At 35.4% G+C, this 25,857-nt stretch overlaps 3 protein-coding genes across 9 annotated transcripts in view; 2 read left to right on the forward strand and 1 right to left on the reverse strand.

Moving 5' to 3' along the window:
* The window catches only part of LOC117099881 (transmembrane protein 94-like), a 27,767-nt gene extending 20,782 nt beyond the window's left edge, over positions 1 to 6,985 (forward strand). For 3 of the 4 annotated variants that reach the window (XM_033239399.1, XM_033239398.1, XM_033239400.1), the window contains 6 exons: positions 189 to 360; positions 1,305 to 1,550; positions 2,077 to 2,222; positions 3,071 to 3,168; positions 3,468 to 3,561; positions 4,005 to 4,191. In XM_033239399.1, coding sequence (XP_033095290.1) covers positions 189 to 360; positions 1,305 to 1,550; positions 2,077 to 2,222; positions 3,071 to 3,168; positions 3,468 to 3,561; positions 4,005 to 4,176 — 928 coding nt within the window. In that variant the 3' untranslated portion in view covers positions 4,177 to 4,191. Of the gene's footprint in view, positions 1 to 188; positions 361 to 1,304; positions 1,551 to 2,076; positions 2,223 to 3,070; positions 3,169 to 3,467; positions 3,562 to 4,004; positions 4,192 to 5,606 lie in introns of those variants that run through there. The other variant, XM_033239401.1, reaches the window with a different exon arrangement.
* Positions 6,986 to 8,482: 1,497 nt separating this feature from the next.
* Positions 8,483 to 15,854, reverse strand: LOC117099885 (28S ribosomal protein S7, mitochondrial-like). The gene is made up of 6 exons (XM_033239408.1): positions 15,595 to 15,854; positions 13,289 to 13,450; positions 12,670 to 12,733; positions 11,219 to 11,386; positions 10,331 to 10,468; positions 8,483 to 9,467 (listed from the first exon to the last, which is right to left on the reverse strand). Exons 1-6 carry the CDS (start codon positions 15,672 to 15,674, stop codon positions 9,387 to 9,389), a joined length of 693 nt encoding a protein of 230 aa, XP_033095299.1. The 5' UTR covers positions 15,675 to 15,854; the 3' UTR covers positions 8,483 to 9,386.
* A 73-nt stretch (positions 15,855 to 15,927) lies between these two features.
* Positions 15,928 to 25,857, forward strand: part of LOC117099884 (casein kinase I-like) — a 44,279-nt gene continuing 34,349 nt past the window's right edge. The window contains exons 1-3 of one of the 4 annotated variants that reach the window (XM_033239407.1): positions 15,928 to 16,114; positions 16,298 to 16,374; positions 23,541 to 23,651. In XM_033239407.1, coding sequence (XP_033095298.1) covers positions 16,299 to 16,374; positions 23,541 to 23,651 — 187 coding nt within the window. In that variant the 5' untranslated portion in view covers positions 15,928 to 16,114; position 16,298. Of the gene's footprint in view, positions 16,375 to 23,540; positions 23,652 to 25,857 lie in introns of all 4 variants that reach the window. The other 3 variants (XM_033239406.1, XM_033239404.1, XM_033239405.1) reach the window with 3 other exon arrangements.

The following is a 25,857-nucleotide window of genomic DNA, read 5'->3' on the forward strand; positions in this document are numbered from 1 at the left end:
GACAATCAGGAAAGGTGGATTAAGAAACTTCTCTTTTTTTTAGCATTTTTTGAAGCAGGCTTGGTTTTTATGAACTGTATTTTTTTGTTGTAGGAGTGTTTAATCGTTAATAAACCAAGCAAAATGGATGTTAACGTACAACAATAAGCAAATCATATGAAACTACTTGAATATTTTTTTTTTTTCAGCCTTGCGTTAGATCCGTTACTGCCCAGTACTTGTTCCGGTCGTCCTGCGCATCAGTCTTTATTACGTACAAAATACTCACCCCTTGACGTCACTCGTCAATTAGCCAGCTTGCCATGCTGTTTAACATTCCATACGGACGACAATGTTCGCCTCACAAAACTCATTAAGGAGGTCAGTTGAAATTTAATTAGATTTTGATTGTTGGAAATTGTGATGCTGATGGTGGTATTTTTGATAGTGATGACCACAACTATGGCAAATGATGATGAAAATGATGTTAGTAAAGGGTAAATGTAGGAAAATGACCCATAACTTGCAGTTCATTGTGCTGTATTGAATGGGCGTGGTCTGGGACTACCTAGCCGCAGTAAAGAAGGGCTTATACTAGCTACATGTTCATATCATTCCACAACAACAGGGGCTGAAACGAACCATAGCATCAGGATAACCTCCTACTCTTCCAAAAGATGCAATGGGTTCTTTAAGGTACACACGAGCCAGATGTATACACTGGATCTCCATTCAAGTCCATATCCGAGAAGACTTGTCGAATGGCCGAGCAGTTAGCAAGCTATAGCCATAATATCGGCACTGGTTCGAACGGCACGCTTGCCGTTGGTTCTAGTGGTAGAACAAGTTTTCTCAGATAAGGTCTATAAACCGTAGGCCCGGTGTATACAATGGCTCGTGTGCACTATAAAGAACCCAATACATCCTTCGAGACGAGTAGAGGGATACCCCGGTATACTGGAACAGACAGCCCCTGTGGTGGATGACGAGAGTTGCTGGTACCAGTTCACCGGGTAGCACAGACACGAAGGGACCCTTAGGGGCAAAGAAAGCCATTGATCGAGTTCCTAGTCCACATATCAAGCGCATGAGCATCTTACATTAGATGGATATGTGCGCTATATAAAACTACACTATTATTGTTATTATTATTACCAACCGAACCCTGAGCTAGTAGTGGCTCGAACCATTGTCGATGTTAAGGCTCTTGTTAACGGCACTCCTGCCTTACTGCTCAACCACTTGAAGATGTTCAAGGTCCTAAAGAAATTTACATACATTGAACATGATTCATTAACCACTTCTTATTTTCCTTTCTTTTTTAGGCGAGGGGCTTCAGTTCAGCAATTTATACAACTGAAATTTTCCTGATATTTTGTTTGGTATCTCTTAGCATGTTATATTTACTGTCCTCTCTCCTAATGCTACCCCCACCGCTGACTGGAGGACAACTGCTGTGGGTAGTTATTATAATAATCCCGATGTTAAGTCACTCTTTACTTGCTTGCCCAGTGGATAAACAGATTATGACTCAAGCAGTCGGCAAGAATAACAGACACAAAGACTGGGAGGTAAATTTTTGAAATAATTCATGGGACTCCACAAAGTTATTCGGAAATTCACCTCCCACTGATGCTATGTGCTTAAGCTCATTGTCACAAATGTACATCAGCGCGAGTTTTGCAATGCTTATGCACATATTGCCTTGAACAATTAGTTCAGAGAACAGCATGGAGTACCATGTTCATTAGGCTAGCCTGGGCTGGTAACTGCAAAACCAAGTAGACAGGTACACCCAAGAAGCAGTTATAACGATTGTAAAGAGATAGCACCCTCAGTTATGCAAAGTTGTTACTGATCTGAGATTTCACATGGTTTGGATTGCATGTGTGAGATGAATAAGATATTTTGTGAGATCACACTTGTTACCAAGTTCTTATTTTCTACTATTGTTTGTATCTGTAGTGTAAACAGCATTGACAAACACATGGGCAGCATTGCACTTTAGCACTAAAGACACCTTTAGCACTGATTTTTCACACATGCATGCAGTGTTTGGTTTCATATTATTCAGTGTGTTCTTTCTTTTATCTTCAGGTCATTATAATATACATAATATTTTTTGTGGTGAAGTTTTTATCATCTGTTGGCATCTGTCTGCTTTGTGAGGCAATTACCCTTAATGAATTCTGCCTTATGAATGCTGAAAACAGTGGAAGTTGTCACTTTCTTTTAGGTAATAGGTAAGTAGATCTAGCATATTAACATATTCAGAGCTTTAAGGGATTGTCTGCATGATTCATGGATTTTAGGGCTATCAAATATTGGTATTGCATATTTAATGAAGCATGTAAAAGGCATTGTGGTATAGTATAATATATTGGATAAGCCTTGTGAGATACCTTGTTATATTGGAATAGGATTGTGGCATGTAGCATACATTTTTGCGATAGAGCAGTATATTTTGTAAGCTTTTTGATAATATGATACAAACATCATAGGGTAGTTTTGTATACTCTATAGTGTGATAGCATACATTGGTAATGATCGTGTCCTCTACAGTCAATATTGTATTAGGGAGTTTTTCATCACTCGACATAACACTAGGAGAGTTTCTGCCAGTTTCATTTACCTTCCTTCGTTCTTGACCGTATTCTAAAATTCAGAGGACGAGAACTCACAGTTCTTGCGTATGCAAATAACTATAATCACTTGGTTCTAGATCCTAATGTTGTCATACAAAGGAAAGAGCTCCTACAATTTAAAATTTTTGTTTTACTATCTAAACCAGGAAATTGCCGAACTAAAAAACAACAATAAAATTGTATGAACAAACAGACCCACACATACATTGAATAAGCATTGTGATTGTTTGATAAGAACCGTCAATTAACTTTAGATATAGTGTTTAATATGAAAGTTAGATTAATGCATTCAATATATTCCTTCGAGCCTTGTATGCCCTCAGCAGTTTTTTCTTGCATTAATCTAACCTTCGTATAATAATTTCCACATAGTGTATGATACGCAACTAATCTATTTGCTTAGTATTGTATTTTTTGCTAGTGGATTTTAACAATTTATTTTTTAGGAACAATAGTGAACCATTTAATGGGTTGAATGATGAGCTCTCCAATGGCTACCTGTTAACCCAGAATCTGGTTGCTTTCTTTCTGGTGCTCTATTTTGGTATGTATTTCATTTTAATTATAAATTTCTGTTATAGATACAGAAGACATTGTATATACTCAGCACCATGGGGAATTGTTTACATTAAATCCCTGTAAACTATCTTAAGCCCTGTTCAGACTATCAAATTTTATTTGACAAAAACGTGTTTAGTGCCTAAGTATGGTCATGATGACATCACATCATGACCATATATAGGCACATCATGACCATATATGGGCATGCAACGGTTTTTTGTCACATACAATTTGATAGTGCGGAGATAGCTTAATTGCCAATTATATTTTCTTATTTAATAGTTGTTGCCTCCGCAAGCTTTGCTCATCGTTTCAAGAGTTTAGTGAAGAAAAGGCCATTTGGGAATAAGATTTGGTGTGTGGTGATAGTTCTTGTGTAAGTATAATAAGCGCTTATTCATATTTACTGACTTTAAATTTTACCAGAGAATTTTTTAAAAATTTGATATGTTATCAGAAAAAATCTTGGCATAGTGGGACCTTCCCATATTACAATGTAGTTTGGCGTCATCATTATGTGTTCTTGTTGTTTTTATCAGAGTATAGGACTGCAACAGGTCAACTCTCAGGGTTTTGTTGAAATGGTATTGTATCTCAAAATGTACTACCACAAACTAGAGGGTGCCCTTCAAAAGAACATAAAAGGCGTTCACATCGAACGTGTGCTGCGTCTATAGAAAGCATAGTCGAGTTTTAAACTCCATTCGCATTTTAATAGGACGCCCCCCCCCCATTTCGTAGTAGTACTTTGTTTTTTGTTTCATTGTAAAATCAAGGCAGTTGGACCTCTTGTAATTCTATCCCTTTGTTGTTATTTAGACTTGTGTTACAAGTTATTTATTTTGGATTGGATGTGTTAATTTGGTGGAAGACAGATGAGCTTCAATTTAGCCTGTATGATGTTCCAATGTCAGTATGGTTAATAGCACTGCTATGGCCTCTTGTTCTCCTGCCACTATGTGAAGCCATCAAGTTTCATGATATACAGTAAGTATTAATTCTTTAGTTATAAAGCTATTTAGTTTTAATATGTTGATTGCTACACATAATGATATTGAGACTTTATCTTAGGTGCCATGTGACCTATGAGTTATCTCATTACAACTTTTTCAAGGTTCACACAACGTAAAATGTTACACGGAAGGGGGCAGAGATTCCAAGTTAGACGAATTTGCAAGCTTGAGACTTTTCTTCCTACAACTCCTTCCCAGGGGCCCCCTGGGTTGAAAAAAATCCCCTCTGGGAGATCTGGTTAAATGAGTTTTCTTAACATATGTTACAAGTTATTTATTTTGGATTGGATGTGTTAATTTGGTGGAAGACAGATGAGCATCAATTTAGCCTGTACGATGTTCCAATGTCAGTATGGTTAATAGCACTGCTATGGCCTCTTGTTCTCCTGCCACTATGTGAAGCCATCAAGTTTCATGATATACAGTAAGTATTAATTCTTTAGTTATAAAGCTATTTAGTTTTAATATGTTGATTGCTACACATAATGATATTGAGACTTTATCTTAGGTGCCATGTGACCTATGAATTATCTCATTACAACTTTTTCAAGGTTCACACAACGTAAAATGTTACACGCAAGGGGGCAGAGATTCCAAGTTAGACGAATTTGCAAGCTTGAGACTTTTCTTCCTACAACTCCTTCCCAGGGGCCCCCTGGGTTGAAAAAAATCCCTTCTGGAAGATCTGGTTAAATGAGTTTTCTTAACATATTTAATTTTATTTTTCTGCGCTTGGTGGTAGCCATCGCCACTGATTTCTGTGAGACAATTGATAGTAAAGTAGTAAAAAAACATGCAAATATTATGAATTTTGCAGGAGATTGGTTATTTTCTAGGACATTCTTGCTTACTTGTGGGAGTTTGGAAGACCATCTCTATTTCTGGTTGACTCAGCACTCTCCCGCGACTTTGGGAGAATTGGGAACCCTGCCTCCAACTAAGGGAATATGAGGCATGTCTATTACCCCCACGCCAACCCCCTGGAAAATTTGTTTTCCTATTTGCCAGGAAATGCATTCTTTACAACTCTAGGATAGAACTACAGAATCAGCATTTTTTTCTTGAGAATATAAGGACGTCCACACAACGGCCTATGACACTGACATGCTACGTAGATTCTCAGGATATTGCTACCAAGATAATGCATTGAAAGATGTGCTGCACTCCAGTTTCATGTTTAGGGATCCATGCTTTTTCTGCCATGTCTGTTTTTAGATATTACACAAGATACATACTAATTTTACACAGATGTGCTATCGCATGGATGCAATGTAGCAGAAGACATGTGCTAAATTGTTCATGGGACACATTAAACATTTTTTCTCATTTGAAACACTATATCAAAATAAATTCTGGGTAAAACCTTTTAATTATACAACATCATCCTTTGACTATTTTTCTTATTCAGAGTGTTTGAAAAATGGCAGAAGAGAACAAAGCTGCAATTTGGAACTAAACTTGGTATGAATTCACCATTTTAAAGAAGTCAAGTGTTAAACATTATGAGTACTCAACCTAGTGGTGCTATTATTTGTGTTATGGTAATCGGTCACACTGCAAACCAGACAAATCAGTATTAAAAATGAAATTATGTGGTAGTCTGGTGCTATCATGTGTTTTTCTGGTATTTGGTAATAAACTACCAACACCAGGAAAAACAAGTTGTTGTATGTCTTTGATAACAGGTTTGTTAAATTAGTACTACTGATAATATAATATTTGGTAGCTTCACCAACACCACAACTAAATGTACACTGATGATAACATCAGCTGTTGTAACTTCAAACCAACACTAAATCTGAAGGTTTAGTATAGGTAGGCCTACTAATAAGGTAATCTGGTCCCAATAATGCAGTGTATGTAAGGTATAGGAAAAGGACATGTCATGTTTTAGAAGGCAGTATGATTGTTTATTAGTGTTTTTAAATTCATTCTAGTGTTTGTAATTACATTTTATGCTTTGGAATTAATGTAATTACTTGTGAACCTTGAGCTAGCCTAGTGGCATTCCAACCAACATTATTCAACACCATTGATGTACCTTACAGTCAGTGGCATATCTACGAATCTTGAAATGGGGGCTGAAGGGAAAGTGGGGTTTTGATGATTAAGTGAGGTCTCAAAATAAGATATTTAACTACTTGAGCATAATATTTTTGCATCCGACATTTTCAGCGGGGTGGGAGTAGGCAAATGATTGGGGCGAGCTTTTTTGGGGGAATGCACTTCTTGATATGCCAGAAACACTCTGTAGAAGCCATGCATTTTCCTTGACTGAGCATCACTCCCTCCATTCTGTACACAATTTTTTCCCACCTATATGTCACAGGACTGCAGGTACCGATTGTGTCTGTAGATGAGATGTATTTGATGTTGTACCTCATGTAATAGTACAGTATTGTGCAATATACTTTGGACAGAGCTTGGTATTTTTTTAATTTATTAAGAGTTATTGAGAGTGCTTTTTATTTGCACATATGTTAATGGCATAAAGCAATAATACTTAGTATGAATTATTTTGTTTGCAACCACTTAAGCAGGTTCAGTCGTGCAAGACCACCGGTTCTTTCATAAGTTGCTTTTATTAATTTGCTATCAAGATAAGAAGATTTGATAGCTCCTAAATACTGTATAATTTTATCTAACTTAGGGAGACATGTATGTCCGATTTATTTCTATAATAATAATTATGTACATGAAATTGTACTAAAAGTACACATTACCAGAACGATATGGATCACATAGATTTTTGATAGTAGCAAATAATTTGGATGCGGAATATTTTTTATTTTGTCAATTGAGTTTTCCAGCTAGAATAGCAAGAATCCAAAGAAATGAAATTGTATTATTTAGTAAAGTAATTTTTTTTAGTTAAAAATTAATGTAATTGTTACACAATGTACGAACATGTAAAATTAGTAAAATATTTCTATATTCAATCAGAAGTATCGTAATAAATTTTTAAAATAAATGCCACAGCTTTGTATTATTTATTTTAGAAGTTTGATCAAACAAAAGACTTCCCTCACAGGAGCGGCGCCGCGCCAGGTATCCCCGAGGAATTCCCCGACAAGGGCTCCACCATCGGGAGAGTCTAGGGCAACCCCCCTGGGGTCAAGAAAAAAATTGTTTTGATTATGGTATTCTTTATTTATGGTATTCTTTATTTAAAAATGATAATTTGATAGAAACCATGCAAGTTAAGAGGCCCCTGTGGGGTGTACATAACCACCTGTCAGAGGTACCAGCACCCTGTCGGGGAAGATCTTACGCTACCACCGCAACCCATACAATCGCGATAGTATACACCTCACACATACAGTGGCACTGCTCGCACTAAAAGTTTTTAATCCCTAAAATTTGACAGCTTAGTAAGGCATACCTAAATTGTACTTTCGGCGGTCAAGATTTCATTTTCCCCGACAAACTTGCTGGAAATTCTCCAACGGGGGGGGGGGGTTCACTAGTGCCACCCTTGTGCCCTCATAGTAACTAAACACCTAAAAAACACTTAAATTGTTTCATAAAGAGGTAATGCCGTCAGCATAGTCATTGTCTTATCTTAGAAACTCTTCAGTGAAACACTGGTTTCCTGGAATGCCTAGGGTTCAAACATTGTACAAAATGATCATTAGCTATTCAGGTCACTGCTGGCCGTTGACCTGTCCAGGGCCATTGCCTATTCAATTTCAACAACTACTTCAGACCCCCTTTATTGCAGATGTGTTCTGCAAAGGTTGCACACACAAATTATGGTGAATAAATATATAAAATGATCCTTTCTACGTAAGTTCTGCCTTTTTCCTCTTATTACTGTATCCAGACTGGATTTCAAAGAATAAAAGACTAAAAAATTATGTACAGAATTTATCGATTGTGAAACAAGCAATTTAAATTTGGTTGCTTTCCAAATTTGTCATTACAGTAATTGTCAAGTATGACATTTAAAAAAAAACCAAATAAAATTCATTTCATACCCTTTCAATTCATTTGAATTTGATTTAAGTTTAAATCATGTTTATTATCTTAATTCTGCTTTCTCAGCAAAAAAAATGAGAAAAATGTTTTTCACTAACATGGAATAAAGCTATTTTCATGTAATAAAAAAATAAATACTGTAACTCTGTTGAACTTTGTGGTGTACAATTATATTCATATAAATTTTTATAGAAAAATATTTTGCAGTTAAATAATAATGATGGCTGTACACATACCGCACCACATTTTTGATGTGGTTACTGGCATATAAATAAACACTTTTGATACAATTTTTTTTTTTTTTTCCATTTTTTTTTATTAATAAAACGAGTCTTCAAAAGGTTAGCTGCATAATTACATCAAGAAATGTCCCTAACCTTTTAAATCTGACTTATTTTAGATTTTGATGTCTTTTTTTGCTTTAATGATGTACAATACTACTAATCTGAATTTATAGTTTTAAGTGATTTTTATCTGTTTTACATATACGTATGTCACACGTGCAATTCAGTCTCCGCTATTGCCAATTTGTGATCATGGTAAAATTGAAATCCTTCTGCAGCCCAATTAGATCGAAAATGATCTGTATTATAATAATAATAATAATAATTTGCATTTATAAAGCACTCTTTACTGGTGTCTCCCAGCACTATAAGACCATTAATATATTGAAACAGGTAAGTTTTAAGGAGAGACACAAACTGGTAGAGAGATGAAGTTTTAAGGAGAGATGAAGTCGGACGGATGTTAAGTGGAAGTTGATTCCAAATCACAGGTGCCTGGTCAAAGAAGTGATTTGGCTGAGATTTAAGTTCTAGAAAAAACAAGAGAAAGTGAGTCCGTAGGCCAGTACATATGGAACAAAAATTGATATAATATTTTGAAGGAAACAGGAGCAGAGTCATGTGTGGTAACAGGCTTTGGTGTGCTATTTTTAAAGTCCATATATCCACTTAAGTCACTGAAGAACCATTATCACAGTTATCTACTATATTAAAGACTGGTTTTCCGGCTGTATTTTAATGTATCAGTAAATATGCATCACCCCACTCTGTGAACTGTTAACACTCCACAACACCTTTATTGGCTTATGATGACATCATCAATAAGTGGGTGTGGTTTCAAAAGTTGATTGTTGTTAAATATATGTGATTTCTGCCAATGAAATCCATAGATACTATACTTCAATGTCTTTGTTATAACAGATTCCTCACCACCATCTGAAGTGTGCATATGCTCGATTTGACTCAACCATTTTATGAAGATCATGTTTTCTCTTGATAACATTACCCTGTAAGTAAAAATAAAAAACAACAAATTATGTTATAAAAGCACTACTGTGCGAATAAACACAAGAATGAGGAAGATGATGATAATAAAGTTCATTTTATTACGCAAGTTAAACTGGACAGGGGAGGCTAATTTATCAGATAGGGTCCAGGGGTGAAGCTCTAATGGCTCAAGTACTTAACTGAAAATTTTGGCCATTTTAAGCTGTTTCTGAGACATTTTAGAATACATTACCATATGCCCCAAAAATGTTTTCCTGGGGGGGGAGGGGAGCTTGGCCTCTGAAGGGGATGAAACCACTTTGCTCTCCTCCCCCACCATCATACACATATGAGGCATGTCGTGGCGAAATGGTTAAGTTGCCGCACAGGCCAGTATTGAGTAAATGAGCTATAAAATATGGGAGCTCAAAAAATTGCCTAAAGATCCAAATTTGTTTTTCATTATAGATCTACAGTTTAATGTCTTATTAATCATGTACCAAAGTATTAGTTCTGGAAGTGGACAACAAATTGTTTATTAAATGTTATTTTGATAGTTCATTCTATTATTAAAACAAGGTATGCACAAATAACTTTGAAAGGCAATTACTCAAAATCATGTTTATCTTGATTCTAAGAGTACTGTACTTTCACTTTCCAATACCTTATGCTCGAAATGTCCAATTTCAATGAATGACCTCTCATTTTAAAGATCACATACTCAGGTATCTGATTATACCAATAACTTGAATTTCAATTTTTGCTACAACTTAGCCATTTTGCCACAACATGCCTCATATGGGCAAATCATGGGTCACATAAACTTTGTCAGTGAGAATAAAGCTGTAGTCAGAAAATTGTGACAGTGTTTATTGTACAATACCGTATTTTCATAGGCCTTTAGTAGTTCTTCAGCTAATTTTTCTGGCATGTGTGTTTTAAGATCTTTTGTTTTGCATTCTGTAATCATCCATTTCATTGCTAGGAAACGCTGCCTTGGTTCTTTTAAAGGTGTTGGAACCTAGAAAGATCAGAAGACAAAAAACATATTTGTTGATATTAAATATAATATTAATGATAATTATAATAGTGATGTTGACTATTAATACAATAAAAAACAGAATACTTCTTTAAGTTCTGCATGGTGGTTGAAAATTTAGATTTTCTGTTGGTTACACTTCTTGTTTACATTTTTTTAAAGACCTGGTGTGTTTCTCTATCAAAAAAGTGTTTTAAAGTTTTGATTTTTACATACTCTAACACGTTAACAGGAAGGGTATTTTGGTATGGTTCTTCTAACTACAGTAATTCTCCTGATGCTAAAGCGTGATTTCCATAAAATCGCTACATGCTATCACCGACAGCTTTAGGTGATGCTGATTGGTTTGGTCGAGTCGGGGAGCCATCTTGATTGCGTCGGGGATGCAACGTTTGCACTGAAAACACTGTATGGAAACCAAGCTTTACTAATCGAAATATTGTGATGTCTACTGTAGTACTTCCAATGCTTTGGCCACACTAGAAACCAATATCTTCTTAAGCTCTTTTCACACTATAAAATTTTACTTGACAAAAAAAATGTTGTATGCCCATATTTAGTCATGATGTGCCTATATAAGGTCACGATGTGATGTCATCATGACCATATATAGTCATAAAGTACCTATATATGGTAATGATGTGATGTCATCATGACCATATTTAGGCATGCCATATGTTTTTGTTAAATAAAATTTGATAGTCTGGACGGGGATTTAGAATGAGTTCTTACTTGGTAGCTTTTTCCTCCTCGTTTGACTGAAGTTAAACCAATGACCGGCTTTGAGTTTTCAATAGCTTGATGGAAGATTACGGCTGGATTAAGCTCTATTGATGATTTATTCTCCTCACTTGCTTTAAGGAATTTACCATATTGAATTCTCTTTATCTCAAAATATGTCTGAAAAAAAAAAATTAATATAGTAGACATCCTTCTATATTCATACCATATAAAAAAAAATGTCTATAAAAAGAAAACAATGGGCTTATTCGACTGGTTCATTTCGTTGTCTATGATTTTTCGTTGAGCATTATTTTCATTTGAATGGTTTGTAAAATAGACTTCGTTGACAATGAAAATTAAAGTAAACAAGAGTGCGTTATAACCAGCATTAAGTTATCCACATGACCAAAACAAACATGGCCGGTTGGTCAGTTTAGAAACAATATAATTTAGATTAAATTTCCAGAAAATAAAATAATAATATTTACGCACATGAAGTCAAAAAATAATTGTAGGCTAACAGAATTCAAAAACTGTATGAAAACATTTTTTTACGAAAACCCCATACTGTCACAAGCTGATGTAATCTTGATTATGCAGCGTGTATCGCGGTAACTTTGCAGCCATCTTGTTTTGTCGAGTATTTAGATTTCTATTTGACTGGTCGTCTTTGTTAAGTAGGATTTTACCACTGCGCTTGTGGGCATGGTTTAACAAAGAACAACCAGTCGAATACGGCCAATGTCTCAGTGTTTAGCAAAACCATACATGATAACAAGAATGAACAAACCTCCCAGTAAGGTGCTTCTGGAGGTGGACTGGCTAGCACACTCTGAAATGATTTTCTGAAGACTGTACTGCATTATTTCATGTGCACATTGCCCATACTGCACATGAACCAATGGCTTTAAAACGTCTTACAAAAAGATAATGTGCTATTTTAACATGTACTGAAGCCAGCATGCCCTCAAAAGTAGAGTAGCAATTTTGAATTGTAACAGGGATCCAATGTCTGACAAGATCTCTATGGTTAGGTGAAAACACCACTGGCTACCCACCAATTCTGCTGACTGAGCTATACTACTCTCAAATAATACAAAAAATATTGAGTGTACAGTTGAACTTGTCTAAGTTGAATCTAAAATGCCAGCTGCAAAATTGTTCAACTTAGATAAAATTTGACTTACAGATTGTTAATTAATGGAAAACACAACAATTTGGCATGTAAAATAAGTTTGACTTAGAAATTATTCGACTTAGAAATTATTCGAGTCAGGCAAAGTCGACTTAGGCAAGTTTAACTAATTTCAGCACTCTGCTGAAACGAAAGAGAGTAGCGATGGGAATTGAACCAGGAACCATTGTTCAGCGTGCACAGAGTGGCTACCACAAGCTTAGCTGACAAGAGCTAGCTGCTGAGCATTAAATACAGTAACATGACATTTGCAACATTTTCTTACCTTATCCATTATTTTCCTACAAATTTCTTTCTTGCCACCTTCCATCATAACATTTATAAATTTACTGAAAAGATGAGAAATTTATTTCCAATAATACAGCACCGTAATTAAGTTTTGCAAGTATACTGTGCAACAGGCCCAGGTGTGGCAGATTCAAGGGGGCCCAGTCAGCTTCTTCTAATTTGTTTAAAACCATACAAAAATAGAGGAGAAAAAAATGATATTCAAATTCTGAGAGTGCCATTTCCGGTCATCTAGAGGTGCCATAATAATTTTATTACCTCAGACCCAATCATGAGGTGGTATTGACACCCCATCTGTGAAAGGCCTTTACTGGTCCTCCTCTATTTAAAATCCTGTATCCACCACTGGGTTTCTATGGTTTGAGCAAAATCACTACAGTATAAAAAAAAAAACCCTTTCCCCCCCCCCTACCCCCCCCCACACCCCCCCCCATACCATCAAAAAGCATGATGAGAAAAGTTATTATTTATATGATATAATGCTTCAGTTGCAAGGGAATTTTTTTCTGACACACAACAGAGCCAGAGCCCTTCCCACCCCAATCATGACAGAGCAACAAATGATGATACCCAATCACATTGCTATTTGTACTCACTTTGCTAATGGATCTGCAGTTAACGAGGAGGAGACATCATTATAAGCAGCTTTGACCGGTGTGCTGACGTCAATAGGAAGTGCACCTGATTTGAATACCTCTGGGTTTGGGATCGGTTCCACATAATTTTTTGGGTATCGACTAAATCGGATCTGGTTGAAGCTGACCATAAAACACAAAATACATGAATAATGAGGATTTTTGAAGGGATGAAAAAAATGAAATGTCACCAGTTTGGCCATGATGGCAAAATAGGCTATAAATAATAGATATTGTACGGAACCCTGATTAGTCTATTTAGCTTAATACAGTACAATAATAAGGCCAAATAAAAAATATTATTGTGTTGGCCACACCTGACCGACCAAAATTTTTACGAAATTCTGGGTTGGCATTATTAGATTTTTTTTTTTTTTTTTTAAAACTACAAGGAACAATATTTTTTTTCATGAGCTAATAAGGCTGGAATAGCCTTGGACTAGGCTAGGGTGGTCAAGGCCTAGCCTATTTTGGTCCATAGTACGCGATGCAAATCCAAAATTGGTGTATTATTTGTGTATTTTCTATTTTTTTAAGCGTAAACAAATTTTTTGGTTTAAAAATAATTTATAAAAAAAGTTTTCCTACAGACCTACTCATTTTTTGTATTTTCCCAAAACGTGGCCAACACAAAAATATTTTTTTTTTGGCCTAATGGTATTTCTATGGTTGTGTGTAAGGAGAAATCTACTTTTCTGTTTATATTGAATTGGCTGAAATATATATTCTTGTGCTGTTTAAATGCATGATTACTTTACAAATTAGATTAAAATTAGAATTTTATACAGAAGGCCTATGTAAATCATATCAATATTTTCTGTACTTATAAAATTTACCCTGAAAAATTTATCAAAGTGACTAAAAAACATCTCTTTTGTCTTTGAAATAATTAAGGCCAAATAAAATTATGTTGCTAGTTTCATGTACCTACCCTCATCAAAATTTGGAGCTTCATGTAAAATTTACTATTTGCTATTTTTCAAAAAAACATTAATTTTTCCATGGACAATAAAAATAATGACTATCTTAAAGAATAGTGTCAAACCTAAGAAGAGGCAGGAACATAAATGTCAGAAGTACGTTACAAAGATTCATTTTACTTCTTTTATAAAAAAAATATATATATATATATATTTACTATTTAACAGCCTGTTTACCATTAGTATATAGAATATTAAAAAGCAAACTGTAAATACCCTCACCAAAAAATAATTTCAAATCCTGGATGTGAGACAATTAATTTTATTTGGCCTTATGCACATATGTTTTATGATTAATATTTGACAAATAAGGTGATTTAAACTATACACATGAGGCAGTGTAGTTTAAGATCTAATCAGAATGAAAATTCATTTCAAACTGGTGTAACAATAACCATGCCATATGATGAATCACAATTTAACGACAACAGGCCTTCTGTGTGGTGTTTATACATTATTTCATCCTGGCAGAATTGCTTCGCAACTGCATGGCCTTAGGCGTTTGCTACACACTACTAGGTCTAATTTAAGTATCCATACTGTTAAAAGTGTTTTAGCTGCGCAGAGAATCTAAAAAAATCAGCTCAAATTTGCGCGGAACTCGCCAGGAAAATAGGTTTGCATTATCGTAATTGATGCATAATTGCATTGGTTAAGATTTGGTCCAAAAAAGCCTATATTTTCGGTAAAATCTGCGCAGAAATCGGCCCTTATTTTTGAAAATGTGCGGACAGATTTCTGGGCAAATTTTTGCAGGCCTTACTATATATTCCCTGCAGTATATATTCCCCGCCCAGCCTTACTATACAGTCTGGGTTAGGCCTGTAGTAGCTAGGACTGGGCTAGGCCTAAGGCCAGGGCTGCCTAGCCTAACTAAGGCCAGGGCTGCCTAGCCTAAGGAAGGCCAGGGGTGCTGCCTAGCCTAGCTAGGCTACATAGAAAAACATGATTTATTGATGGGATAATTTTTTAATGGCCCTATGAAGGCTTACATAGGCCTAATATGTTAATATTATTTTATATAGGTGACCAACAGCAATTAAGTTGCAAATAATGTATGAAGGTAGAAATTCTGCAATCTAGCCTAAAAGTTCGACCCGAGCCCGATAAACTCGATTGGCTGACGGCAACGGTTGGTTGGTAGGTGGGGCCTAGATACCTCGCTCTCTCGCTAGGCCTAGTTTTTAGATCAAGATTTATTTTTTACCTAATGTAATTTAAAATGTAAATTAATTACTAGTATTGTAACGAATGGCAAAACATTGCATCATTGACAACTTCACTCACCGAGAGCATGATTTACATAAACTGACAGCAAAATGTCCTGTGTGTAATGTCTTGCCCGCAACTATCGTGGACAGCGCCATTTTGATTTTGTGAGAAACCGGTGAACGAAAGTGATCAAACTTCAGTAGGCATAGGCCTAGGTATATTTTCTCAAGAAAAATTTGTTTAAATATAATAGATTTAGATTTTAAAAATATCCGGGCGTAATATAATAGTTTTAATTTACGTAAATAACATTTTTACTCATGTTGTCATATAGGTCATCATCCGGGTTGAAAATGGAGACTGCAATGAAAAATTAGCGCATGCGTAAATCTTATCATCAAAAACGGGAGAATGTATACAGAGAAATAGTTGACGTTTGTGAAGATCAAAATAATAAATTGAAAAATCAGTTTACAATCTAAGTCATCAAACGATGACTAATACTTTATCGGTAATATTGACGACGGATTTGGTTGCTAGATGAATTAGTTTTACTTATACTTGGAATAGATCGAAGAAATCGTGACTGAAAAAGGTGATATTTATTGTGTTTTTGGTGGTGTAGGTCTTTTGTTGACGACGTAGCTAAGACAGCTGATTCATACTAATGACTAAGCTGTCCGCTTGATCTCTGCAGAGGGAAGTGACCAGGTTTCTGTTTCCAGTTGATACGTTTTTCATAAGAAAGATTCTTATGTGGAACTTTTCACTATTTCAGGATGGAATTGAGAGTAGGAAATAAATACCGTCTTGGGCGTAAGATTGGAAGTGGTTCATTTGGAGACATATATCTGGGTAAGGATTATCAATTGATGTTATAAAACACAGATAGATACAGTTTGTCTGCCTAGCTTCTCTAGAGTAGGCTAGGCCTAGGAGCCTAGACAGATAAGCCTAGCTGGGCCAGACAGATAAGCCTAGCTGGGCCAGCCCCCTTGGAATTCAAACTAAGTAAGTTAAAGGCCCTTCTACTAGCCTAGGTCATAGTCATTGGCCTATCCTACCTTAATTAAGTTAATACAGGGCTTGGCTTGGTAAATTATTAGTATTAATGTTAATAATATAATAATTAGGCCCTCCTCATCAAGAAATCATCTTCATGTCAACAAGAAGTCCTCTTCAGATCAACAAGAAGTTGCGTACAGCGTGAAATCAGTAGGTAGTTTCCAGACTGTATAGTGAGGCCTGCGCGGGGAATATATCCTTACCTTAGTGATTCTTACCTTAGTGATATAAGGAGGTTATAATGAGTTAATACTCGTTGAGACTGCCTCCTCTCAATGTTTCTCTTTGTCGGTCACAGGAAACTTTGAAGTGGTGAAGTGTTGTGCATGAAACTAGCCTACAGCTGATTATTGAGATCCTCCTCGCAACTTTACAGTATAGGGTAGTCCAACTCTCAGCCTACAGAATTGGCCCTGTACCTACAGTAACTAGACCAAGATCTATTTTCTACTTTACTTTACGAATATCGCCCATATTTTTTAAAATGCATGGATTGATTTATAGACTAAATATTTGCGCATGCGATTGTGCAGGCCCTTATTTTACTCAGTCTGGGATATGGCTATTAAAACTAATGATGAATAAACATGAACAGTCACTGAATCCATCCATATAATAGGCCTAATCATGATTCCTTCCTAAATTACGCAAATGAGGATGGTGGTTAATAGTGTACTGTTAATGGAGAAAATATAAAATTAAGACAAAGATTATCATTTCACTCTATGTATGTTTTTAGATAGGGTGGAGTTACAGTTCAGGTGTGTGTTGTTTTTTTTTCAAGATTAAAATTATGGAAATTACATTGACCCTAAACAAAATATGATAATGTTGCTAAGCCTACTAGAAAGAATGGCTGAAGAAATCATGTAAAAGGGATTAGCATCTCTGAAGATTTAATGTAAGGATTATAGCAATTATCTCCTTAGCCAAAAATTAACAAGCTCAAAAGGTAAGAGAGACACTTGTCATCAGACAGTACTAATACGATACTCTATTAACAGTAACCAAAAGGTCCACTGATTAATCTCAGATAAGAAAGTATAATACATACTCCCAAGTATTGAAATACACGCCATCGTGTTGCCATTCAATATTTCGACAATAATTATGTCGTCATCAGGAACATATGAACAGTATGTTACTGAAACTATAAATACTGCAAATACTCGAATAAGCTTTGCGCCAAATATAATTTTTTTTCTAAGCATCGCTCTTGAATAAGTTCCGTGGCGCTTCAGTCGAGGATATTACCCTGTTTCTAATGAAACACTTTGAGAAACAGGGTTTTAAATACAATGTATACAGTGTTGAAATGAATAAATAACACCAATGAAGAAAAGCATTTCTTTAAATGTTTATTTATGATGACGTAGGACCTATCATAGGCCTACCGAACTGCGGAAATACGTGAATAGGTAATAGCAGAACGGGCATGGAAAGCATCACACCAATATTTGTACTATAAGCACCGCTCACGAATAAGTGCCCCACTGAAGCCTCCAAAAATTTTATAAGAGCTGCGGTGCTTCAGATATTCACAGAAGCCATTTGTTGATATATAATAATATCCTGTACACTTAAAAAATTTTTAGTGTACAGGCCTATGTTTCAATTTTCTTTGCATGTTATAATTAAGCCCTAGCAATAACAGTTAATTCCTTGTTTCACCTTGCTCATTGGCTTATAATGTGACATCACAAATCTTTCACTAAAGGTCTATAGACAACTCTAATTAATTAGTAAAGTGCTGTGGCTAATGGCGCCGCCGTTGCTGGCAACTTCCTTGGGGTCTCCCTGCTTGCATGTTTTGCAAGATTCCAACAATTGTTCAGATATTGTTTAGTTTCCACATTTAAGCTACGTTCACATCAAGCCTGAATCCGGTCTGGAGCCCGGACAAAATATCGTGAGTTGCTACGTTTTTTGAATGCTGCGTTCACATCTTGCGCACGGAACACGGTTATTCAGGTTAAGTATGTATGTGTTGATTGGTTTGAAACAACCAAGCTTGTTGCTAGTTGATCCAAGGGGAAAAAACGTACGATTTCACGATACAAATGGCTCTCAGATAAATCTGTGCGATCCGGAGTCCATATAGGAAATCATACGAATTTTATGTGAACGGTCCTATTCTTTACCACTGACCCTTATTTTCCACGATTTTTTTGTCCGGGCACCGGACTGGATCCAGGCTTAGATGTGAACGTAGCTTTAAGGTTTGTTGAACTATAACATAGTCTGAACTGTGAATGTGATAGTAAAAACAAAAATAAATCAGTTACAGTTGTGATCAAGACTTGACCTAGGCTTGTAAATATTTGTTCTCAATTCAATTCTGTATATTTTTATGTGTTAATGAATAAAGTTATTTTATATATAATAGGCTCATACAAAATCATGAACATTTTATGTTAATAATTTAATATTATTACACAGTAATAGTTACTGTATCTTGCTATTTGTTTTCTTTTTCCTCTAACTGGAAAGCAATGATTTTACAGGTGATGCGAATTTGGTATTGTTGATAGTTGTTGAATTGATGAATTACTGTATAGGTGGAAAGTAGAATTGAATCAAAATTGAATTGGAAATGTTAAAATAATCATACTCAGGTTCCACTCACATACAAAGCAAATGTCTTTGTGTAGCTGTCTGTAGACTTTGTCAAGAATTGCTGTTGGCTACTGAATACAGTATGGAATAGGATAGTTTTAATGCATTGAGAACAATTTATAAACCATATGGTTGTTATCAGCATTATACAGCAGGCAAGTATTTCCCATGTAATACCAGTCATAGCATCTGTCTAGTGTTCTGCTTGAATATTTCCCAATCAAAAGCATAAATAGTGGAAGAATAAGTGCTGCAGTGCTTAACAGTTTTGGAGGCTTCAGTGCGGCGCTTAAATCGACAGAGGAGCTTATTTGAGTATGGTGTTTATTACAGATTATTGGGTAATTTCTATGTCACTTTGATTCACAAGGGTATACAGGTACTATAACAAAAAAAAACAAAAAAAAAAACCTTGAAAATGTTACAGTATCTGCGTGTGGCTTGTTTGCGATTTAAGGATATGTATTTTTCTTTCAAATCAACACAATGGCCATCAAAACTGTAATCAATCGCATTAGATGTAATTGCAGACAACTATAGGCAAGAACATGTTTAATTTCAAATGTCAATACAATGTTCTTTTTTCATACCAAATGGGTAGACAGTGCAATGTACGCAACAAATTCTGACCTTGATGGCAGGCATGGATAACTATTAATAAAAAAATAATAATTGGGCTTGCATTGTATCTTTGTTGGGTGTTGTCTGTTGTAGCTAATTGGTTTGTGACTAGGCATCAATTATGGTTTATGGCAAATAAATGGCTCAATGAAATGAATTTGAATCTTAACTGAAGAATTATTTTATGAATTAATTATTACGCTGTAAAAGGATAATGACAAATTAGCCTATCAACCCTAAATCCCCAAATCCCTTCCTTGTAACTGTATCTATATCTCGCTCCTGAGACTGGCAGTTTCTTTTTCAGGCTTTACCTGAGTAAAACTACATCATTTACTATAAGAGATTTACATGAGAGCAGCTTAGCTCAGTTGGCTAATCTGGTGGTAGCCACTGTGTGTGCGCTGAGCCGTGGAGATCTCTAGGTCCCCGGTTCAATTCCCATCGCTGCCTCTCCTTGTGTTTCAACTAGAGGGGTGAAATACTGTACAAGTTACAATAGCGCACCGTCTTAGGCCAATGGTCCTGTGTGCATTATGGCCCATGTGCACGTTAAAGAACGCAGTACACTCTTCGGAAAAGAGTAGGGGATTGTCTCCCAGTGTACTGCCCAATCACCACCAGAAGGACCCCACTCGAAATAAGTCTTCTTCCAGACTTTTGTGGGCTGTCCTTGGTGTTTATACCAAATAAATCCAATCCAGTAACAATTTAGCTTCAGAGTGAGCCATACCGACTGATTCTGAATAATTCTGAAGAATAGATGTTCTTGTTTGTGGCATTTACAGCTTTTACTGAAATTCATAAAATAGAATGATGGCATTCTGGAAAGGAATGTATCACAATGTTCAATTATTTTCTCAGCTACCTGAAAGTATTTCTTGAGTCACGCATGAATTATTCAGTACCAAATATACATTATCTATTCCTAGGTGGTACCCATACTGTACCACTTAGTTTGCTGTATATATAAAGACAAACACGAATAAAAAGTTATCATTAGTTAGGTGGTAGGCCGTAGTGTTTAACTGACAGTAATTTAGATTTTAATTGTTAGTAATTAAGTAAGGTGTAAATGTTTATCTTTTCAAACTGGTTTTTAAATTGATTAAAAGTATTGTGTACAATATTTGGGGGTTAAAATACCTTTTAACATAGGAAAGTTAGCTGTCATTTATTTATATTTTAATTGTTGTAATTAAGTAAGGTGTAATTGTTTATATTTTCAAACTTGTTTTTTAAATTGATTAAAAGTATTGTGTAAAACATGTGCTCAGAATTTGTTACCGTATAAAGAATGTGTATGAATTTAATTGAATGATAGCAAAGACCAGGCATTTGTTAGTGGGATTGAAAACTGTCTAATGTGATCTTTTTGGGTTATGTAATGCTAGGGGTTTAAAATACCTTTAACACAGGAAAGTTGGTTGTCCCAGAGAAGTACTGTATTGAAATACGACATTCCCACTATAACCTCATATCCATCTGTAACCATTCACTGCAAGTATTGCAGTATTTTGTCCTTACAATTAATTCTCCAAGCAAGGGGTATTTTGCACTTTCTGAGCCAAATCTAAATGCTCTTATAAGCATGTTATTGTTATTGTTATGCCTGGTGTAACATACACTGTAAATGTACAGTATACCTGGCATTGACGTTGAACATAGCTAAATTGTAATGACCTTCAGATTTTGTTGAAAGCTGTTGGACTTACATAATGTATGGTACAAATGTTCACGAGCCATTACACTTTCTGAATATGATATATTTATTGTTACTAATTAATTTTACAATTTGTTCAAAATGTCATTATCCAGAGTTCTTTTCAAATGATTGGCTATATGGAGACTCATAACCATTGCGCGCTATTTGAGCTGACCTTATTGGCTGTGACTGAATACAGTATGTTAACCCTTATTTTATTATACTAGCTGCGGTAATTTTCCTCCCACTGTTCAGTCTTTTGCAGCCGGGGCAGCAATCTCTGCCATCAATAAAACAAAGAAACATGGTTTGTTTGCAACATGAATTTCCTTATTTTTAGTAAAAGCTAGCCTTCTATTGTTGCTTGGGTCAAGAGGTCATTAGTTCTTGCTCATGATTGCATTCGCATTAACCCGATTTGTGCTAACTAAAAATTTTTAACAATTATCATTTAAAATCATATCTAATATTTGCCATTCAGAATGGTCGCACCGCAACCCTGCATAGCTGAGGAAGCGAGTTGAATTTTGATGCCTATCGCGATGTCAAAAAATAGTATTTTATTCACCATTTTGCACAGCATAGTGACGACAGCTAGCCATCTAAATGTGATAAATTTGATGGTGATGACAATTATGAGCCTAGCTAGGCAAAAAAGCATACAAACTTTAGTAGAAAGATTATTATTATTATTATTATTGTTATGCCAAAGTCGCTGGGCTATCCTGCACGATGTAGGCCTAGGCATAGCCGCGATATAGGCCTAGGCATAGCCGCGATATACTACAGCGCCATGACATAGGCCTAGCCTACTTTATCGCTTAAGCTAACTAGGCCATGGCTTTAACTATGCTAGCGACGGAAACGAGTATCGTCAGAAAAACTTTCAAATTGCAGTTGTGGAAAATTTCTAATTTATATATCAAAAGAAAAGCTAATTTATAAGGAACATTCCTTTTTAGAACTTTTTTTCCCCTACAATTGGCAGAAAAAGTCGAAAAAAGCATGTAAAGAGAGTCACCTCCAAGAAATGTGGTGATGCTGATAATGCAAACATTAATCCGGTTGCTAATAGCACCTGTAGTAGTACACTTGGGGAAATCCGGTATTTAAGTGTTAACTTGTACTATTGTAATAACCCACCTAGAGTGTTCATTGACCTTTACACATTGCTACAGTAGTTGGGGAGATTGCACTATATAATGCTATGGTCTGATGCACGGCTACAGTACCTTATGTTTACCATCCTGTATCTATACTATGGTGAAAGGTCTCAGTGACCCTAATGCTAGATTATTTATGCTTGCAATTCACAATATTTGTGGGGAATCCCCTCCAACGATTTATAATTACACATTAATAATTTATAAAATTCCATACATTAGTGAACAGAAGGAAATAATTAGCAGGTTGACAGCTAGGTTCTGAATTTACAGTAGGCTGAAATTTTACCTTCCCCCTCTCCGAAATGTCCCACCGTGCGTTTGCCATAACTTTGTCCCAGTGTAAATCGAACTGTGAGGCATTTTGTTGAATCTAATGATTCATCAATTTATTTTTTACAATTATCATCAAAGTTATTAAAGTTCATATAGCATAATAACCAAGCATGTTTAATTAATACTTTATTCTTATGAATCCTATAATTCTAGATTCTTAGTATGTGAAATACAGATTTTAGTGAGTTTGTTATTGATGTTAAATTTTGGTAAATTATTTGTGATTGAAAGCACTAAGTATTTGTTAGGTGCATTCAAATATAAACATTTCAAACTGTAGCTATGACAAAACAATTGTTGTATATGTGATAGTTACCAACCAGACAATCAATAAATGAATAACCTATTAATATTTTTTACCTTGTACTTTTGTTTACTTTTGTGTGATAAGATCGTAAAATGTTGAGTAAAGTATAGTACGTTATGGTAATTACAACCTTTATGGTTAGTCATAATACAAATAAAATAGTACAGAGGTAGAGACAATCAATTTCTATGTATACTTTCTTTTACAGGTACCAATATAACCAATGGAGAAGAAGTTGCAATTAAGTTGGAATGTATCAAAACCAAGCATCCGCAATTACACATAGAAAGCAAATTCTACAAAATGATGCAAGGTGGAGGTAGGTACTTTCATATTATAAATAATTAGGCCAGTTAAAAAGAAAAAGTAGTTTCTGGTCCTAATGTTTTTAAAAAAGGAGAATGAGGGCATTTTTTTTTTTTAACTTGGAGATGGCAATTCCAATCCAAGATGGTCGATGTACAACAACTACTACTTTCTTACTTTTGCCAAGTAGACACATTGAAAGCAAATTAAAGAAATGATTCACACCATGTGTATCCCCAACACGAACGATCGAGAAATGAATTTTACTGATGCGAGTTAGCCAGATTTTCGTACATTTCAGAAAATAAAGGGAATAAAAAAAAAATAAATAAATAAAATTGGTGAGGTAGAGAAAGGGGATACGTGAGGGGAATCTAGTAATTTCTTTTATTTGGCCTTAAATAAGGGATTTTTGCCCTGTTTTTAAAAATAACAATTTATTGGACAAACACAAATATCAGTGGAACACTCAAACCATGGACCTATTAATAAGGTCCATGCTCAAACACAGTGTGTTCACATACAAAACCAAAATATCAGATACACTTGTAAAAAGAACACAATAAAATAGTTTATACTTGGTATCTTTTTATCTATTTTACACTATTATTACAGTATGATTGCGTGCCTTTTCAACAACAGCAGCAATCTTTTATTTGTTTGACGTAATTTACTCTTGACTCTCAACTCATTTTATTAGGGTCAGTAGCCTGGTTCACGTCGAACTTTATCTAGATATACCCGTCTTGAAACATGATACGATAATCCCCTAATTGCGTTCGATGCCAAGTTAAAGCCAGATAAACAGCCAGCCAGTTTCAGGCCGTCGATGTCACACGGTGGGAATGCTTGTTTAATAAAACGTCTACTGTGTTTTACGAACCTCTAGTAACAAGGGGTATTCGTTAAAACTACTATATGTAGATCAGGTGTCAGTTTCCACTACCTAGCCTAGCCGACCAGTACGAGCCAACTGACAGTGCAGCAGTGTGTTCTATCGCAATCTAAGTAGTAGTAGACTCTCTAGGCCCTAGCTAAATTTACCTTCGATAAAAAACGACTTATTTTAATCGCTAGCATTCTTCCATTTAACAAAATATTGTTTTAATTCTCGTTAAAACGTCTGTATACTTTACGGACCTTTATGTCCTGTTTTGTAGTTTTTAGATCGCTCAATTGTGTTGTTTACATGCACTTCGTGAAAATCTAGCTTCGCGGTGTCAAATAAGTTGCTGACTTCAACACACTTTTTATTTCGTCATCGTATTAACATGTGCGCTCATTTTAACGACTGGTGTTGGTGGTAGTTCGTTGAATCTGAATTAATAATGACTATTATAGTGGAAATGGAAAAGATTGAATTGTCAATAAATAAATAAATACAACAAATCTGATTTTATTATTAAGAATAATATACATTATCACTTTGGAAAACGTACGCAATCGGAATTTTTGACGTTACTACTTGGTCGATGATGAAAAGGTCATTTGTAATACGACTTCGTAAAAGGACGTTTGCTGGGTTTTTACCCATAATATTATAAATAATTTCTGAAAACCAGACTAATGAGACTACTATGCTGCTGCTGTTAGCATTGTTGGAGTAAGTTGTTGCCAGCCAGAAGATGATAATGGTGGTACAGCACAACAACGCTGGCCGATGCCTACGTTACGTAATTGTGTCCTTATAATCTCAGCCGACTTTACCGTTAAGCAAGTTAATTTATCGTTAATCTAGTGAAGTTAAGTCACTTAACTTTAAGTGACTTAAGCCTTTATCTAGCTATAATTGAGTGGTTCATGTTGAACTTTTAACTAGTTAAGTGGATCTATATCTAGATAAAAGTTCGACGTGAACCAGGCTATTATATCATCATTGTTTGCTGTTTAGATGAATAAACAACCATGTAAACAAATAGACAAACACCTACAGGCACTTGGTTATCTATTTCAGTAGCGATCCTAATCACTCCATGAGATTTGCTAAAAGTAATAGGTACTGTACGATGATGCATCCTTGATATTACTACAGTTGAGAATGAATGTGGTTTCTATCCCTACAGTACATCCTGTTATATTACAAGAGGTGTTAATCATCTGATATTTTATAGCAAGTCTAAATAATTATATTTGTTTATGTTTGATCATAAAAACCACAAATTATGTGGTTATGTATCATATCACATGGAGGCAGTTTGGCGCAGTGGAAATGGTTTGGT

This window comes from Anneissia japonica, unplaced genomic scaffold, assembly GCF_011630105.1.
Source record: "Anneissia japonica isolate Jap-2015-1 unplaced genomic scaffold, ASM1163010v1 scaffold288018_len440701_cov179, whole genome shotgun sequence".
Classification (NCBI taxonomy): domain Eukaryota; kingdom Metazoa; phylum Echinodermata; class Crinoidea; order Comatulida; family Comatulidae; genus Anneissia; species Anneissia japonica.

Coding starts and splice junctions, on each gene's coding strand:
- LOC117099885 (XM_033239408.1), bottom strand. CDS start 15,674: ATGGCGCTGTCCACGATAGTTGCGGGCAAGACATTACACACAGGACAT. Junction 13,451..15,594: donor TTATGTAAATCATGCTCTCG/GTGAGTGAAGTT, acceptor TTTTATGGTCAG/CTTCAACCAGATCCGATTTA. Junction 9,468..10,330: donor TAAAGGCCTATGAAAATACG/GTATTGTACAAT, acceptor TTTTACTTACAG/GGTAATGTTATCAAGAGAAA.